This window comes from Castanea sativa, chromosome 1 (assembly GCF_040712315.1).
Source record: "Castanea sativa cultivar Marrone di Chiusa Pesio chromosome 1, ASM4071231v1".
Classification (NCBI taxonomy): Eukaryota; Viridiplantae; Streptophyta; class Magnoliopsida; order Fagales; family Fagaceae; genus Castanea; species Castanea sativa.
In genome coordinates, this window is record NC_134013.1 from 68131873 (window position 1) to 68148618 (window position 16746).

Here is a 16746-nt window from a genome sequence, read left to right on the forward strand (position 1 = left end):
CTGGTCTATCATGAGCAAATCCATTTTAAAATTTATAGTTAATTTCTTTAAGCAGTCATTTTATGCCATCCTGCTTAGATTCGAGACACATAATACATAGATGGTGGACATATTTAAAAGACTTGCTCATTTAAGGATTCTGACCATTTGCTAGTAGTTATGCTCTATCATGAGCAAATCACTTTAAAAATTTATAGTTATTTGTCTTTAAGTGGTAACTATATACCATTATGCTTTGACTCGGGACACATAATATCTAAATAGTGGACACATTTTAAAGAGTTAGCCATTTAAGGATACTAACTATCAACTATTACTTTTGCTCTATCATGAGTAAATCCTTTTTTAATAGGCATTTTCCTTTAAGCGGTCACTATGTCATCCTGCTTTGACTTGAAACACATAACAAATAGATGGCGGACATGTTGTAAAGAGTTACCCATTTAAGGATACCATCCATTAACTAGTGCTTCTAGTCTATCATGAGCAAATCCATTTTAAAATTGATAGTTACTTTTTTTTAAGTAGTCATTGTATGTCATCCTGCTTTGACTTGAGACACATAATACATGGATAGTAGACACATTTTAAAGGGTTACTCATTTAAGGATTCTAACCATTAGCTAGTAGTTATGCTCTATTGTGAGCAAATTCCTTTTAAAATTTATAGTTTTTTTTGTCTCTAAACAGTCATGGGATGTTGGTTTGCTTTGACTCGAGACACATAATAGACAGATAGTGGGCATGTTTCATGAGAAAATTCCTTTTAAAATTTATAGTTATTTTTCTATAAGCAATCACTATATGACATCTTGCTTTGACTCTAGACGCATGATACATAGATAGTGAACACATTTAATTTAATGATTTATTTATTTAAAGATGCTAACCATTAACTAGTACTTCTGCTCTATTGTGAACAAATCCCTTTTAAATTTTTATAGTTATTTTTTTATAAACGATCACTGTATGCCATCCTGATTTGACTCAAGACACATAATATATAGATAATAGACATGTTTTAAAGAGTTACTCATTTAAGAATACTAACTATTAACTAGTAATTCCGCTCTATAGTGAGCAAATCCCTTTTTAAATTCATAATTATTTCCCCATAAGCGGTCACAATCTACAATCAATTTTGACTCGAGACTAGATAGTATACACGTTTTAATGAGTTAGTCATTAAGTTCCAACCCATCTCGGATGAATTTGGCCACCTCGGTACAAAACCTATTTAAAGAGTTGCAAAACCAATATTGATTTATATAAAGGGTATTACTAATTACACACAGTTTTACACAAGTCTATACACATGCAAAAAAAAAACTGAAATTGTACATTGTTCTAGTTATTTTTTTTGCATACGTGTCCAATGCACGGTTTCAGGTTTCTTTTTTTTGTGCGCGTGCGAGTATGAACATATGTGAAACTATGTGTGTACACCAAGTTGTAGCCTTATAAAGAAGACTTCATACTGTATCCCATAGATGAAAAAATAGATTCCTATGTTCTGTATCTTTAATGATTCCAAATTTAATAGTCAAATGATGTAGTAGAACAGTAAGATAACGCTGTTGGACTTTTTAAGCCCACCTTATCATATGGGATAAGAATTTTATCCAATCTAAGTAACAAACGGAACCCCCCTAAACCACACATGCAAGTATGAAACCTTCCCATTTTCACCTCTATTCCAAACACAACACAAAGCCGTTCTAGCTAAGAGAGTGATGACTGACAGGGTTCCTTAGGAAGCTGTACTAATACTATTATAGTCTAGTATTAGTCTTTATAAGGAAAAAAGGTATATTGACCGTGCGTGAATACCATAAAAATAACAACGCCAGCCACACACAGGGAGAGAGAGGAGTGGTTCAGAAACACACGTCGTAGAGAGAGATAGGTGGGTCAGAAACACACGTCGTGTTCAGGCAAAATCCATGTGCCCACATGGATGATATAGTCTAGCGACTAAAAGAGACAGAGGGAAGAGAGAGAGAGAGAGTATTACTCTCTTACTGATACTACTACTACTAGTAGACAGACATTATTATAATCCACAGCAGTCAGCACCACCGCAACAACAGCAACAATGAGCAGCGATAGTTAAGTGAAAAAACATAGATACACACACAAAAAGACACAAACTATTAATTAGAACCCGTTACTCTTTTTGTACCTTAACCGTTGAACTTTGACACGACCACCATAGAGAGAGAGAGAGAGAGAGAGATGAAAGAGAAGAGTGAAAGTGGTGGTGGGTATGTGAGAGCGGATCAGATAGATCTGAAGAGCATAGACGAACAGCTTCAGAGACATCTAAGCAGGGCATGGACTATGGAAAAGAACAAGAAGAGAGAGGAAGATCAGCAAGAACAAGAAGCAGCAAGGTCTACTGTCACCAGGAGGCAAGAGTGGGAGATTGACCCCTCTAAGCTCATCATCAAGGCTGTCATAGCTCGTGGAACTTTCGGCACCGTTCACCGTGGCATTTATGATGGTCAAGACGTTGCTGGTAATAGTTAATATAACTGGAATACCCCTTTTTATTTTTATTTTTATTTTTAAATTCCTTTGTTTTTCCTTTTGTTTTGTTTTGAAAACTCCATTTGTGAAAATAAACAAAACCCATTTCTCAAAATTCCATCTTTTTTGAGAATACCAATTCTTTTCATGCAATATGATATGCATATGAGCTATTGTCTCTTTGTTCTTTTTTAAAATTTTTTTTTTTTTTTTATCATTATGGTTGTTATTGTGTGCTTGTGGCACACCATTTAGGGGCTTTCTGAGTTTTGCCAAATTTTATGTGGATTTACTTTGTTATATTGTTAAATGACATGATTTTGGGCCTTTTTGGCTCAAAAATGGTTGGTTTTTGCAGTGATTTCTAACATATCGTTTTATCAACTTCTTGAAAGTGGTGCATCCCATTTATTTCTTATGTGTAACATAAGTCTTTCTACAAGTGGTGACCAAAGAATAGCTCAAAGTAGTGTTGGTCAAGAAGAAAGTTTTATTTTTCCTCTTCATCTGAAAGTGGCTGATTCTGGCTGTTGTATGGTGGGGTTTTAGTTTAAACTAAGGCCTTTTTCTGGCTTAGCTGGCAAGGGCATCTACTGGATTTACTGTTGCTAGTTCCTCAATTTCAGTATTAATATTCTATATTCTCCATTGTTGCTTTATTCATGAGGAAATGCAGGAAAATACATTAACTTTTATACTTTGGGCCTCTGGAAACAGCAATGTTTACTTAACTGAGCCAAATTCAGGTACTATGCTTAGTTAAAGTGACCTTTTTCTTGAAGGTAAGCAGCTTGAAACATGAGATTACAACTAACTTTATCTTATAACCCTTTGTTTTCTCAGCTACAAATTAAAAGGAATAGTGTTGTGCTTATTTCAGAAAATGACTACCTGTGAATTTTTTTTAATTGATAATCATGGGTGGTTTGTGATTGACCCTTGTAGATCTAGACTTGCAAAATCCGTGATTCACGAGACCTAGTTGAGTTGGTAGTTATAAGCATTAACTCCAAAGTTGTTTTTTTCTTAACTTTCATGTGTGATAATTTATTACTGACCTGCACTTATTTCATAACTCAGTTTGTGGAGGTAAATAGCTGGGACTTAAGAGTGATTAACTTAATATTGGTGACAAAAGTTTACTGCCAATATCTGATGCCGCCAAATGGATGCTCACTTTTGCAACTCACAAAAAGCCTCATACTGATCCTTTTGATTTGGCTAGAAAAATCAAATCCATTCTTTAATTTTACTCCATAACTATGTTTGGATATATTATGTGGTTTTTATTTGATCATCAAAACATAATGTATAATAATAGTTTTTTTATTTATTTTTATGGTTGCTGTTATTTTAATTACTAAATTAAGATGGTTTTTCATTAATGATGGCTATTGTTTTAGTTATTGTGAGTCAAATTGAAAGTAAAGCATTCTTTTTTCTCATTCTCAGTTAAACTTCTTGATTGGGGGGAGGAGGGCCATAGGTCAGATGCAGAAATAGCTTCTCTTAGAGCTGCTTTTACACAGGAGGTTGCTGTTTGGCACAAGCTTGAACATCCTAATGTAACAAAAGTAATATTTCATGTCTTCACTATTCTCTTTTGTTTCCATTTTTTTCATCACTTTCATGGGGTTTTAAAAGAACTAAAGAAGCAATGTGATAATACATACATGGTATAAGATTATTATTTTGAAACAAACGTTTAAAAAAAAAGTCTTAAGGAAACAGATGTTGCCTAAATCTAAGACTAGTCTATTCCTAAGAGGATGCATGTGATCTTTTAACTGGGATTCACAATTGAGTAAATATGCTCTTTCTGTTTAGCCAAATTGGTAGGATGGATATTTATTTGTTTATTCTTATTTTGAATTATCCTTCACCTTGTCTTGCACAAGAATGGTATTTTTTTTTTCATTCTTAGTTATGAAAATTAAAGCTTTCATTCTTTTTTATGCTTTACCTTTTTAGATTTATAGGTAGTTTTTACAAGAATTCTAAATTCTCAAATGCAGATCACCTAAAGTTCTGTTTTATGTATTCTTTCATTTTGTTTTGCAGAAACATAAGCTATTTCATACTGTGTCTGGAAAATTGAAAAAAAAAATATTCTAGCTATTCGACAAAAATTCTCATTCTTCTTAATGCTTCACCTGTTTAGATTTCTAGTTGACATGTTCAAAACCATAAACTCTTGCAATATTTGGTGATATATCTTCAGTTTCCTTCATTTTAAGGGTGAAAAAATTCCTTTCAAATAAGGTAGGGATTGTGTTGTCAATGATCATGTAAAATTTCCATAAACCGAAAGCTTTCAAGTGATACATTATCTTCATATGTACTTACTTTTGCATTCTCATTTTCTTAAATCTACTTGTTTTAGATTCATGCAAAAAGAACATTTATTAAATCATCAGTATCCAAAATGGATAGGAGATATCAGACACTGCATTACAGATAAGATGTACTCTAATGTGGATCTTAGAGCTCAATTTTTGTGGTGTCTTATTCCTGGGCTTGTAAAAAATGGTGTTAAGCACTGCCTAAATATGCTAAACCAGAGGGTTGTCCTTTTAAATTAAATTAAATTTACTATTTTGTTTAACCTCTTGTCGAATTCATGTTAAGAATGTTTAGAAATTTACATGAAAATTATCTTTACTGATTCATGCAAATTTCCAAATCCTTTTCTGCAGTTTATTGGGGCAACAATGGGTTCATCAGAGCTAAACATACAAACAGATAATGGCCACATGGGCATGCCGAGTAATATTTGTTGTGTTGTAGTGGAGTATTGTCCTGGCGGTGCTCTAAAATCTTACCTCATAAAGAACCGAAGAAGGAAGCTAGCTTTTAAAGTAGTTGTCCAACTTGCACTGGATCTTGCAAGAGGGTAAAACTCCACACCCCATCTTTATTTCGTTTTATTCTTCAAATCTGTTGAATGTTTTTAAGTTTTTTTTTTTTTTTTTGAAGAATAAATTTAATTTGTTATATATCGGAATTTTCAATATCATGTTCACTATTATCCTCCCTTTTTATAGGTTGAGCTATCTTCACTCCCAGAAAATTGTCCACAGAGATGTTAAAACAGAGAATATGCTTCTGGACAAGACACGCACTGTTAAAATAGCTGATTTTGGAGTTGCTCGTATTGAGGCTTCAAATCCTAATGACATGACTGGCGAGACTGGAACCCTTGGTTACATGGCACCGGAGGTATGCACTTGATTTACGTTAAAGTGAACTCTGTGACAAACCAAATGATTCAAATATCTCTCCACTCGTGTGCATGCTTGATATACTGTTGAGATGTGTTTCATCAATTAAGTCATTGTAGAGGCCTCTGCTTATGTTGATCCTTGAAGCTGAGAATACTCGTTAGTTAAAGCCCTAAGAGTGTACATGCTGCCCCTAATTGGTCCCTCAAAGCACAGGACATCTTCTATTATTCAGCAGCCACTACCTATGAAATTCAAGTTTATGAATTTTAGCATTCTTTGCTGTATTGCAAGGGAACAAAAAATAAATAGTTTCTGCCTAACTTTTGGATGAGTCTGGAAATTATGGTTAGCTTTGGTGTAGATTGATGTTTCCCATTTTTAGTGCTTAGCTTGGCTTTGCTTAAAGTACTTAATCAGATAGCCTTTCAGATTTTAAACATGCAAGCATCTAACTTATCTCGAATGGGGCAGGTACTCAATGGCAATCCATATAACAGGAAATGTGATGTGTACAGTTTTGGAATATGCTTGTGGGAGATATACTGCTGTGATATGCCATACCCCGATCTCAGCTTCTCGGAAGTAACATCAGCTGTTGTTCGCCAGGTAGATAAAATATGTCAGATGTTATTGCTTGCATAGAACTAACAATAATAATAACAAGTTTATCAAAAACCAATAACAATATTAAACATAACAGCTCTTAGTAATATTGTGCTGTGTTTTTTTTTTCTTTGGCAACCAATGGCAGGACTTTTTCTATTGATAATAACAATTATGTCAACTTTTATTAGTTTTGTAAGCTAGAAAAGAAATTAAACTTATATATAAAACCACAGAATCTGAGGCCAGAGATACCCCGTTGTTGCCCAAGCTCTCTTGCAAATGTAATGAAGCGATGCTGGGATGCTAACCCTGATAAACGGCCAGAGATGGATGAGGTAGTGACCATGTTGGAGGCCATTGACACGTCGAAGGGTGGGGGTATGATCCCAAATGATCAGGCTCAGGGTTGTTTATGTTTCCGAAGGTATCGTGGGCCTTGAAATATTTCAACTCTTTGAAGCAAAGAGATTGTGGTGATATGCAACGAAGTCATAAGCGTTCTGGATCCAATTTGTATCTTATTCAAAATTAAAAGATTGAAAATGAAGGGAAAAGCAAACTGTGGAGGCTAAAGGCTAAGAGAAGCTCTCCAATATTTGTTACTCTATTGGACTATAGATTTTGTAAAGCTGTTTTTTTCTTTCTCATAATCTTTTCTCTTACTCTGAAAATTTTAGTAAATAATAGTTTAGTTGCTATGATCATAGGGATTATCTGTTCTAACAAACGGGCATGTGCGTTGGCCTGCACAGACACACACATTTCTGAGAACTTGATGGCTCAACTCTATGAGGTTATGAATTGTTATACTCGATAATAGTTGTTTATCATGCCCTTTTTGAGGTAATCTAGATGTTGAGGGAAAAAGATGAGCATAAGTTCCCAAAGTTATCAATGGTCATGTGATCTAGTTGTTTTTTGTTTGTTTGATATATTATAAGGTCTAAACTTGGGTACAATTTAAGTATTGTACCATAAACTCCCCAATTAAATTCATTCAACCAATAGGTTATTGACAAATAAGTTAATAGCTGAATTTAATTGTCATTAGAAGATATCCCTGTTTGCACTGCATTGGTCAATGCAGAAATGTGATTAAATTCAATTGAGGAGTCTAAGATACAATAAAATGTACCTAAGTTTTAACCTAGAGTATTATTATCTAAAGATATTGGCCAGCCAATTATTTATTTTGTTTCCAATTTCAAATGTGCATAACTTATTTTTTGAAATAATTTTGAGTATATATATATATATATATATTAAGAAGCTTTTTTATTATCTTAACACAAATTATAATAACTCAATATTTCCTATTCTCTACCTTTTAATAAAAAAAAATTCTCTTCTTGAAATAAGCAGCAAACAAATCTTGGGATAAGTGAGAAACTGAGAATACGTAAATTTGTTCACCCCCAACAGTGCACTATCAATAGTGGTGCTAAATAGCTAGTAAAAAGCTACTTTTAGCTAGCTATGTACCGTACCTGGAAGGTAAAATATATATATATATATATATATATATATATATATATATATATATATATATTTTGCGTTCAGGCTGCTTTTGTCTCTCTTTCTGTGTCTCTCCCAATGTCCACCATGCGATCACACTATTTTTGGTTGTAGTTGTGTTTTGGTGGTTAAATGAAATATTATTTTATTGTAGTGTTTATATTATTTTATTGTGTTAAAAGTTAAAATAAAATCACACTGCTGTTGGATATGAGAAGATAAAATAGATAAAGTGGTTTTTTGTATTGCTAAAAATTTAGCTTCAGTTCTTTGGATGCTCATAAAGCCAAAATTGACCTTCCAAAAAGTAACATTTCTTTTTCTTTTTTGGAGAAGGTTCCGAGAAGCAACATGATACATCTGCTTCTTTTGTGAATTCCTAATGCAACAAAAATCACAAAAATTGAATCAACTGGCATCAGCACCAAGACAACATAAAAGCTACAAGGTCAAACTTAACATCAAAAGAGCAGCTTGCACCATCCAACTGCTTTTATGAAGTTTTATGGAATCAAGAAGTAGGGTCAGAAGCACCAGCCAAATTGGACACTACTTCTTTGTCATTTTTTTTTTCTTGTTCGCTATTATGAAAAAGGTATTAAAGTTCCAAACAAGTCATTATGATCAATGAAAGATCCAAAACCAATCAGATGATACAGTTCAAGGAGTTCAAGACAAACCAAGTTCTGAGAAAAATATATTTATGTAGAGTAAGAAATCAAAATTAGTTAATGCACTAACAAGAAATGGTACAAAGCTGACCAAAGGCCCAAAGCCATAAGTGTATTCACCATAAGAAGCTCCCCACTAAGGAAAAAATTGATCCTGTCCAAGAAAGAGTACATTTACAAAGTTTTCCCTCAAATTCCAAGAACCCATCGAGTTTTCCTGAAATTCTAAGGCCCAGTTTTGTTGGATTTAAGGTAATCTTGTTTCACTGCCACAATATAAGCCATAAATTGACTAGTAAAGCCCTCTTCAGTGGGACACATTCTGCTTCATCAATCTTACATGGATGATCAATCAGTGGTTACACACTTGCACTGACATTCTAGCTAAAGCTGGCTGAATCCAGTAGGTTTTTTTTTTTTTTTTTAATTTTTTATTATTGAAAGATGGTGATTTTTATTTCAAGTAGTTTGTACTCGTGTTAGAAGCATTAGAATTTGATAGATTAGATACTGTGTGTACACATACAACAATTGCTAATGTATTATTGTTCCCTCTTCTATCCAAAAAAAAAAAAAAACTTTTTGGAGATCCTCAATTTGTAACAATAACTTTAAATTGCAAAATTCACCTGTGGAATCCATAAGATAATTGAGCCTTTTAAATTAAACCAGTTTCTTGTGCCCCAGCAAAATATATTGCATCAAATAAAGCTAGCCAAACCAAGTCAAGCAACACCCTAGAAATTGGTTTTATGATCAAGAATTTGTCTAAAGAGAGGAGTTATCATCAAGGAATAAATTCTTGATGATACTATATTCCATCAATAAACAAGTGAATACAAGAATGCATATAATATGGAATAAATCTGATCTTGGCGTTGGTATTGTCTTACAAGAATTCCCTCTCAACTTAGATGCTAAAATTCTCTCAAACTATCATTACAGAATCCTGGAATGAAAGTACAGACTTAAAATCACATAAATTATTAGGTTCATCAACAAATTTGATGGAAGTGACCAATTAACTCTCATATGCAGTATTTAATACTAAAAAATATAGAAAGGTAATTAACCAGCAATCTTGTAGCTGGGGTTGACTAGATTATCCAAGCCAGCAACTACTTGAATCGACTCTATGACATCACCAACCTTAACATCTGCCAAATAATCCTCATTTTCTGTCACATAACCAAACACTGCGTACCGGCCATCCAATATGTTGGCATTGCTAGGAGTTAATTCACTTTCTTTCAGTAGCCAAAATATCTGGCTGGATGCAGAATTGTCCTCAAATTCCTGTCAACAAAATTTAAAAACAATATCTAGTTAGCCTTTCTATCATATTAACAAAATCGCTGCATAGACATAGAGAACAGTAATGTTGGAAGTTCAAATTCTCACATCTCTTGCCATGGCCATTGTTCCAAATGCATTAAACGGAAGCCTTGTTTGAGCCTTGTACAGACCAAGCTCCTGTCCAAACATTCATGTTAAAACTGAAAACAACAAATCTTAGCAAACACGTTAATTTAAGTAGATCCAACGGTCAAAAAAGACATTTATTAATGCTAATATTCTGATTATGATCTCATTAATTACTCCTTATTTATTGCATTCCATACCTATCTCTCAACCTAAAAAAACACAAAAAAGAATACATCTCTCTCTAATTTTTTTCCACCGTTTCTCAAAAAAAAAAAAAAAATCCTCCACTGCACGTCTATAATTTGAGAGACAGAGAAAGAGATATATATAAAAATCCTCCATCGTTTCTCCAATACACACACTTCACCCTAAAAAACAAAGATATAATTTGACATTCAAAAGTATAGTTCAATATTGAGCTATGTCATATATTTCAAAATCAAGAATTTTCCATTGAGGCGTTTGACAAAGAAAAATGAAAAAAAAAAAAAAAACTAATTACATAAGATGAACATTTTTTTTTTCTTGAGAAAGTTTATCCAACGCATTTCCTTTATCTTAACCAGCAGCTTTTTTTTTTTTTTTTCCTGCCGGCAACCTGACTGTGGAGGTGGAAGAGTGGTGGAGGAGAAAGAGATAGAGAGACAGAGACACTTGCAGCAGGGGATTTTTTTTTTTTTTGTGAGAAACGGTGGAAAAAAAAAATTAGAGAGAGATGTACACTTTTTGTGTTTTTTTAGGTTTAGAAATAGGTATGAAATGCAATAAATAAGGGATAATTAATGAGATCCTAATCAGAATATTAGCATTAATGAGTGTCTTTTTTGACCGTTGGATCTACTGAAATCCAATGGTTTAGAAAATGTGTAACTGTAAAGAGTTACACCAGGTATAACTTGAACCCATCTCACGTGTATATATATATATATAGAGAGAGAGAGAAAGAGAGAGAGAGAGAGAGAGAGAGAGAGAGCTATTTGAACTGTAATATACCAAATGGCTAGAAAATTCTATGAATACTTAAGTAATCAACTAACTTAATTTGAAGCAAACCAGGGAAACACAAGTCAGTCAAGTATCCATAGTCAATATCTAAAGTTTTCTTGACAAGGATGAGCTATCTGTTTAAAAGAGTGTATTTAAATTACTTCTTTTTTATAATAATGTATCAAAATTACTTCAATTTTTTTTTTCTGTAATACGCACTATTGGAGTTGAAAAATATTGAGACCATGTTGTCTTTTTTTTTTTTTAGTTTTAAATTTTGTCACCGCCTTTGATCTCTTGTTTCGTCTTCATATGTAATAATAGGCACAAAAACACAGACAATTTTGAGAAGCTTACTTCCAAAGTTGCTCCATAGAATGGTGCTTTCTCCCCTTCCACCATGATTTCTAATGGTATTGTCCTGGTTTTCTCTGTACTAGGATCAATGAAACCCTCTGCAGGACCTTCAGGGTCACCGGTTTGAACAACAAAGCCATCAGCTGCAGCAAATGCAAGGGAACTTCTAAGCCTTGTTCAGACATAAGTAAATTTTTATTTGTCGCTATAACATGATGCATGGTTAAAAATATTTTTCAAGTCTATCGGTTAAAGTATACATTGAAAGATTGGGGAGCAAGCTAGTGTGGGTGAAAAGTTACAGTAAGATAGTTTGCAAGCTGCCACAATATATGGATTATTGTCAATCTATGCTAGTACGTTGGTAAAAAAATATCTGAAATCTTTTGAAATTGCCTGTGTTTGTGCAATTACAGAACCAAGATATAAAAAAATAATTTAGTTGATGATGGTGTGCATGGCAGTTGAACCAATCAAGTTCCTTTACCAAGGTAGCTGAAAAACATGATATTATCCCCTAGGTACAAGTGAGAATCATATGCATTTAACTTGAGATGCAATACCTCTTTGAATTTCCATCCCATCATAGAAGTGCCTTTCCACCAAGTCTATGAAATTCCCAGAAGTTACAGGTGAATTATAACCATCTAGAACTATACGGAAGACACATTCATCTAGGTTAGGATTGTCCTTAACCTTGACCTTCATCTCCACAGTTGCTCGCCCCTTCAATAAAGGCATATTTCGGTATTCTTCAGGCACTTCATACGGGAAGCCATCCACCATATCCTCTTCAACACTGCAGAAACCCAATGCCCCAGGAAGATCTCAGCTGCAGTCAATGACAAGGGTATATATGAGAAGGAGTTTATCTTAGGAGGATTACTTTTACAAGTCCTTCTCAGTTTTTATTTTAATTCTTTTATTGATAATTGCACACATATCCAACGAGTCTCATAACCATTCCCTCACAGGATTAAGGAACAATCTTCATTACAAGTTTTCAATCTTGGACATTGTTTTGGCACCTAAACCTTTTGTGCAGTTTAGCATTGTCTGAGAGAGCTGTAATAAACAAATCATATATGTATTGGAGGCCAAAACCCATGATAATGCTATTTTTCACACAAGAGAAAAGCCCTGAAGGGCAAGAAGTTAGTCAATCACTACATAATTGGGTGAGCTAAACATTGAGCAAATTGAAGGGAAAAAGGAAGGATTCTTTATAGTTGACTTAAAAAGTGAGGAATAATAGTTCGAGGAAGTGAGAATGGCCAATCAATGGTAAGTGTATAAGATAAATGAATTACAATGGCCCTGGAAAGAGAATCCTGAGCCAAAATCCAGTATCATATGAATCTAGCCCAACAAGCAAAGATATTTCGTTTATCAACCATTATCACCAAGCAATGGCATGAACAGTGAGCTCCACCCCAACATTAAAGTATAGTTTTCCTTAATCTAAATATATAAATTACACGGAGAAGACCAGCACTCAGTCTACAAATCCTCTTTCATTAAGTTAATCACTCACAGCCTGAAATTTTCAAGTAATGCTAAAAACCAAATCAATTAGCACAACCATTTTCTAATGCTAAAACCATCTAGACACAGCTTTAGATTTAAATACTGCTGAAAGCATAAGACTATTCAATGCTCATTCCAGTTCTTATATTGAGTTATAGTGTGGCCGGCCATTCAATTGTCAGCATGTTGTAAGTAATATTTCTACAGCCCCACCCCCCCTAAAAAAAAAACCTGCAACAATAATTACCTTCCAACATATTGAAGTAGCTCCTTCTGTTTTGGTGCTACTGCATCTCTATTCCTATCCTCCACTATTTGTTGAAGTTCATCCATTCCTGCTTCCAGCTTGTCTAGCAGTTCTATTCCACGGTCCTTCTTTGACTCTGCTAACCCCGATAGAATTAAAGTTTTCCCCTGCTTGAGGGCTCGAGATGCCTGCTTCAGATTCTACATTTTCAAGCAAAATTGAATCTCGGTAACTTTATACTTTAGCTCTTTTCAACATATACATAGATATTTATGGATATTAAACATTTTAAGTGTCTTACCCTTTCCACTGAATCAAGTGCCTTGACTCCGGCAACCTTGAGACTGTCTGTGATGTCTTCCAGTGGTTTTTGAACTTCCCTGATAGCTTTATTGTCAATAGGCAGCGCATATCTCAACAACGCCCCCGGGTCCTTGATGGGAGGTCCAGATATCAACACAGACAGATCAGGAAAAACTGGACTAGCAGCATAGGCATTTGCAGACCAATCCAATGCAGGAACCCCAGTTAATAACCCAACTGCCAAAGCTGTAGAAATTGCACACTCCTTCAAGGAGAATAACCTCCCGCCCTGCTTAATAAGTGAAATTCTTAATAAGTCCTACTTAAAACACCAATCACTGCAACAGGTTATCAACTTTTTAACAAAGTTTTGATCTTTGCTTGAAAAGCAAAAAACTATGCATACCATAAGCTTTACAATTTGACCTACTTAAACGATTTCCAAGACTCAGAATTTGATTGAATATTCAAATATAATGCAGTAAAACAAAATATTCAACAATACGAATAAAAGGCATAAGATCCAAAACCCATACCTTCTGGTGAGGATTCTGTGCAGAACATCTGGGTCCAAATCTCCGGGACAAAAGGTTGTTTTGGGAAAATGGGAAGCGAAAATGGTTGGTGGGTATCTTTGGAGTGAAAAGTTTGGAGCTTGGTAGAGAAGAACAGTAATGGCAGGAGATAATGGCTGCCATGGAATGTCACACTATGGTTTTACAAGACAAATAACATCAGGGTCTTAGGAAAAAGAATTGATGAATGTTTCAGTTTGTGTGTCTGAGAGAGGATAACAGTAGATAAGGTTTTTGGTCACTTGGGGCTCTTGTACTTGTATGTTTAAGTGTAGGAGAATAAAGAGATGGCTATGAAAGAGCCATCATCCTCACGCTTTGGATAAGATAACAACTACTAGTATTATTCTAGATTCTGGTTTTGATTTTTGAGGGGTGTCTCGGATCTAACTTTTTATGGTGCGAATTTGTAAGTTGTGGGATGAGTTTTAACGAGTTAGGTGTCATTTTAGGGATGACATGATTGACTTGTTAGGAAATGAGTTGGGTTAGTGTCTATTATATAGAATTTGTTTGACCTATTTAATTAATGGCCTGTTTGGGAGTTTAGAGAGGGAGGAGAGTAGAGGGGAGTAGTGGGGAGGAGAGTAGAGGAGAATAATTACCCTCCACCTTGTTTGGATGTTTTTATAATTAGTAAGGGGAAAGGGAGTAATTAGCCCTTCCCCTTATTTTTAACATTGTAATTTTATAAATATAATAAGGGTAAATTATGTAATTTACTTTATAAATAATTTTATGTGCTCTACTCTCCCTCCAAATCTCTCCAATTTGGGAGAATTAAAAATGAGGGGGTTGGAGGTAGTTGAAACCCCTCCAAATCCCTCTCCCTCCTTCCTTAAAAAACTCTCAAACAAGGTAATTGAATTACTCCCCTTCCCTCTACTCTACTCCCCCTCCTTTTTTAAACATCCAAACATGCCATAAATGGCATTTTACTGCTTATTAGTTGTCGTGGCTTATTTTATTTGACATATTATAATTGATTATTTGTAATATTGAGATATGTTTTAGTTTTGAAGGATTATTTGTGATGCAGATACTTATTAGTTTTAAATTTTATATTAAAAATATTTATATGTTTGGTTTTTCATGATTTATATCAACTTGGTTCATATTAAAATTTGTTTTTTCTTTTCGTTTTGATAAAATCTGATAAACAGGTCGACACAACTAACTTGTTTAATAAATGAGTCGTGTTAGAGTTGAGAAACTTTGACCCATTTAATAAATATGTCGGGCTAGTGTTGACCCATATAGTCGGATACTCATTAGTCGACACAACACGAATCCGATACGTGAACACGAATTGCCACCCCTTCATATATATGCAATCCTTTATAAAATGATTTTATTTTTATCAAACATAAATTTAAAACTTAAAAATATAATTATATAAATTCTCTTATATATAATGAAATATAGAATTAAGTAATTGAAATAATTTTTATGATTATATTGATAAGCTTTTCATTGAAACCCTAAACTTCTAAGCCCTTTTACCAAAACAAAGAAGAAAAAACCTATAATTTAATTTAAAATTTCGGATGGCACCTCATTTAGTTAAAATAAGAAAGTTTATATTATATACTATTGAACAATTAATTTCGGCTGACCTCACTGACGAAAGTAGAGCTAAGTTTTTGGAGGCTAGTAAAAATCTTGATGCTTTACTTCGTATGCAAGAGATTTATTGGGCACAAAGGTCTAGAATTTCTTGGTTGAAACATAGGGATAAGAATACAAAATTCTTCCAGTCAAAAGCATCGCAACGAAGAAGGAGAAATCATATTCAAAGACTGAGAAATGCAAATGATATATGGGTGGAGGAAATGGAAAATATTGCAGGTGTGGCAGTGGATTATTTTGAGAATTTGTTTAAGGCAGGAACATGTGAAAGGATGGAGGATTGTCTTAACACTATTACTCCAAAGATCACTCCCGACATGCAGCAAGTACTGTCTAGTGCGTTTAGTGCAGAAGAAGTCAAAGCAGCATTGTTCCAAAGGGAACCAATAAACGCTCCTGGACCTGATAGTTTGAATGCTCTCTTTTATCAAAAGTTTTGGCATGTTGTAGGTGATACGGTGATTAATGCAATGTTAGACTTTTTAAATTCAGGTTATACGGTGCCTGAAATAAATTATACTCATATTGTGCTCATCCCCAAAATAAAATCACCCGAGAAAATTTCTAACTTCTGTCCCATTAGCCTTTGTAATGTAATGTATAAAATCATCTCTAAAGTCCTGGCCAATAGATTGAAGCAAATCCTCCCACGTATAATCTCCCCGACACAGAGTGCTTTTGTCCTAGGCCGCCTGATAACTGATAATGTATTGGTAGCATATGAGACACTACACACCATACATGGTAGGAAAAAAGGAAAAAATGGCTCTCTTGCTCTTAAACTGGATGTTAGTAAGGCATATGATCAAGTTGAATGGAATTTTCTTCAAGGTATTATGGTTAGATTGGTTTTTCCTGAAATATGGGTGGAGAGAGTTATGTGTTGCGTCACCATCCCCTCTTATTCAGTTTTTGATAAACAAGAAACCATAAGGTAATATTAATCCATCCAGGGGATTCTGTCAAGGAGATCCTCTCTCACCTTACCTGTTTCTTTTGTGTACAGAGGAATTCACCTCTTTGTCGCAGAAATCAAAAGTTGAGGGGCTGATACAAGGAGACTCTATTTGTTGACGGGCCCCAAGAATTACCAACATTTTGTTTGCAGATGACTCATTGATTTTTTGTCAAGCCAGGCAGCATGATGTACA

At 34.2% G+C, this 16746-nt stretch overlaps 2 protein-coding genes across 2 annotated transcripts; one reads left to right on the plus strand and one right to left on the minus strand.

The window, feature by feature from the left end:
* Window positions 1-1704: 1704 nt before the first annotated feature.
* LOC142621541 (serine/threonine-protein kinase 54) lies at window positions 1705-7086 on the plus strand. The gene is made up of 6 exons (XM_075794821.1): window positions 1705-2518; window positions 3982-4103; window positions 5226-5422; window positions 5574-5748; window positions 6225-6359; window positions 6593-7086. Exons 1-6 carry the CDS (start codon window positions 2236-2238, stop codon window positions 6797-6799), a joined length of 1119 nt encoding a protein of 372 aa, XP_075650936.1. The 5' UTR covers window positions 1705-2235; the 3' UTR covers window positions 6800-7086.
* Window positions 7087-9382: 2296 nt separating this feature from the next.
* Window positions 9383-14233, minus strand: LOC142621932 (peptidyl-prolyl cis-trans isomerase, chloroplastic). The gene is made up of 7 exons (XM_075795313.1): window positions 13928-14233; window positions 13390-13680; window positions 13089-13288; window positions 11878-12113; window positions 11315-11457; window positions 9947-10018; window positions 9383-9841 (listed from the first exon to the last, which is right to left on the minus strand). Exons 1-7 carry the CDS (start codon window positions 14087-14089, stop codon window positions 9614-9616), a joined length of 1332 nt encoding a protein of 443 aa, XP_075651428.1. The 5' UTR covers window positions 14090-14233; the 3' UTR covers window positions 9383-9613.
* Window positions 14234-16746: the final 2513 nt, after the last annotated feature.

Excerpts from the sequence above, each read along its gene's own strand:
- LOC142621932 (XM_075795313.1), bottom strand. The coding sequence starts at position 14,089 with ATGGCAGCCATTATCTCCTGCCATTACTGTTCTTCTCTACCAAGCTCC. Across the intron at positions 13,289-13,389 it reads CACTTGATTCAGTGGAAAGG|AATCTGAAGCAGGCATCTCG; the intron begins GTAAGACACTTA and ends TTGAAAATGTAG. Across the intron at positions 9,842-9,946 it reads CAATGGCCATGGCAAGAGAT|GAATTTGAGGACAATTCTGC; the intron begins GTGAGAATTTGA and ends TTTTGTTGACAG.
- LOC142621541 (XM_075794821.1), top strand. The coding sequence starts at position 2,236 with ATGAAAGAGAAGAGTGAAAGTGGTGGTGGGTATGTGAGAGCGGATCAG. Across the intron at positions 4,104-5,225 it reads AACATCCTAATGTAACAAAA|TTTATTGGGGCAACAATGGG; the intron begins GTAATATTTCAT and ends CCTTTTCTGCAG. Across the intron at positions 5,423-5,573 it reads GCACTGGATCTTGCAAGAGG|GTTGAGCTATCTTCACTCCC; the intron begins GTAAAACTCCAC and ends CCCTTTTTATAG.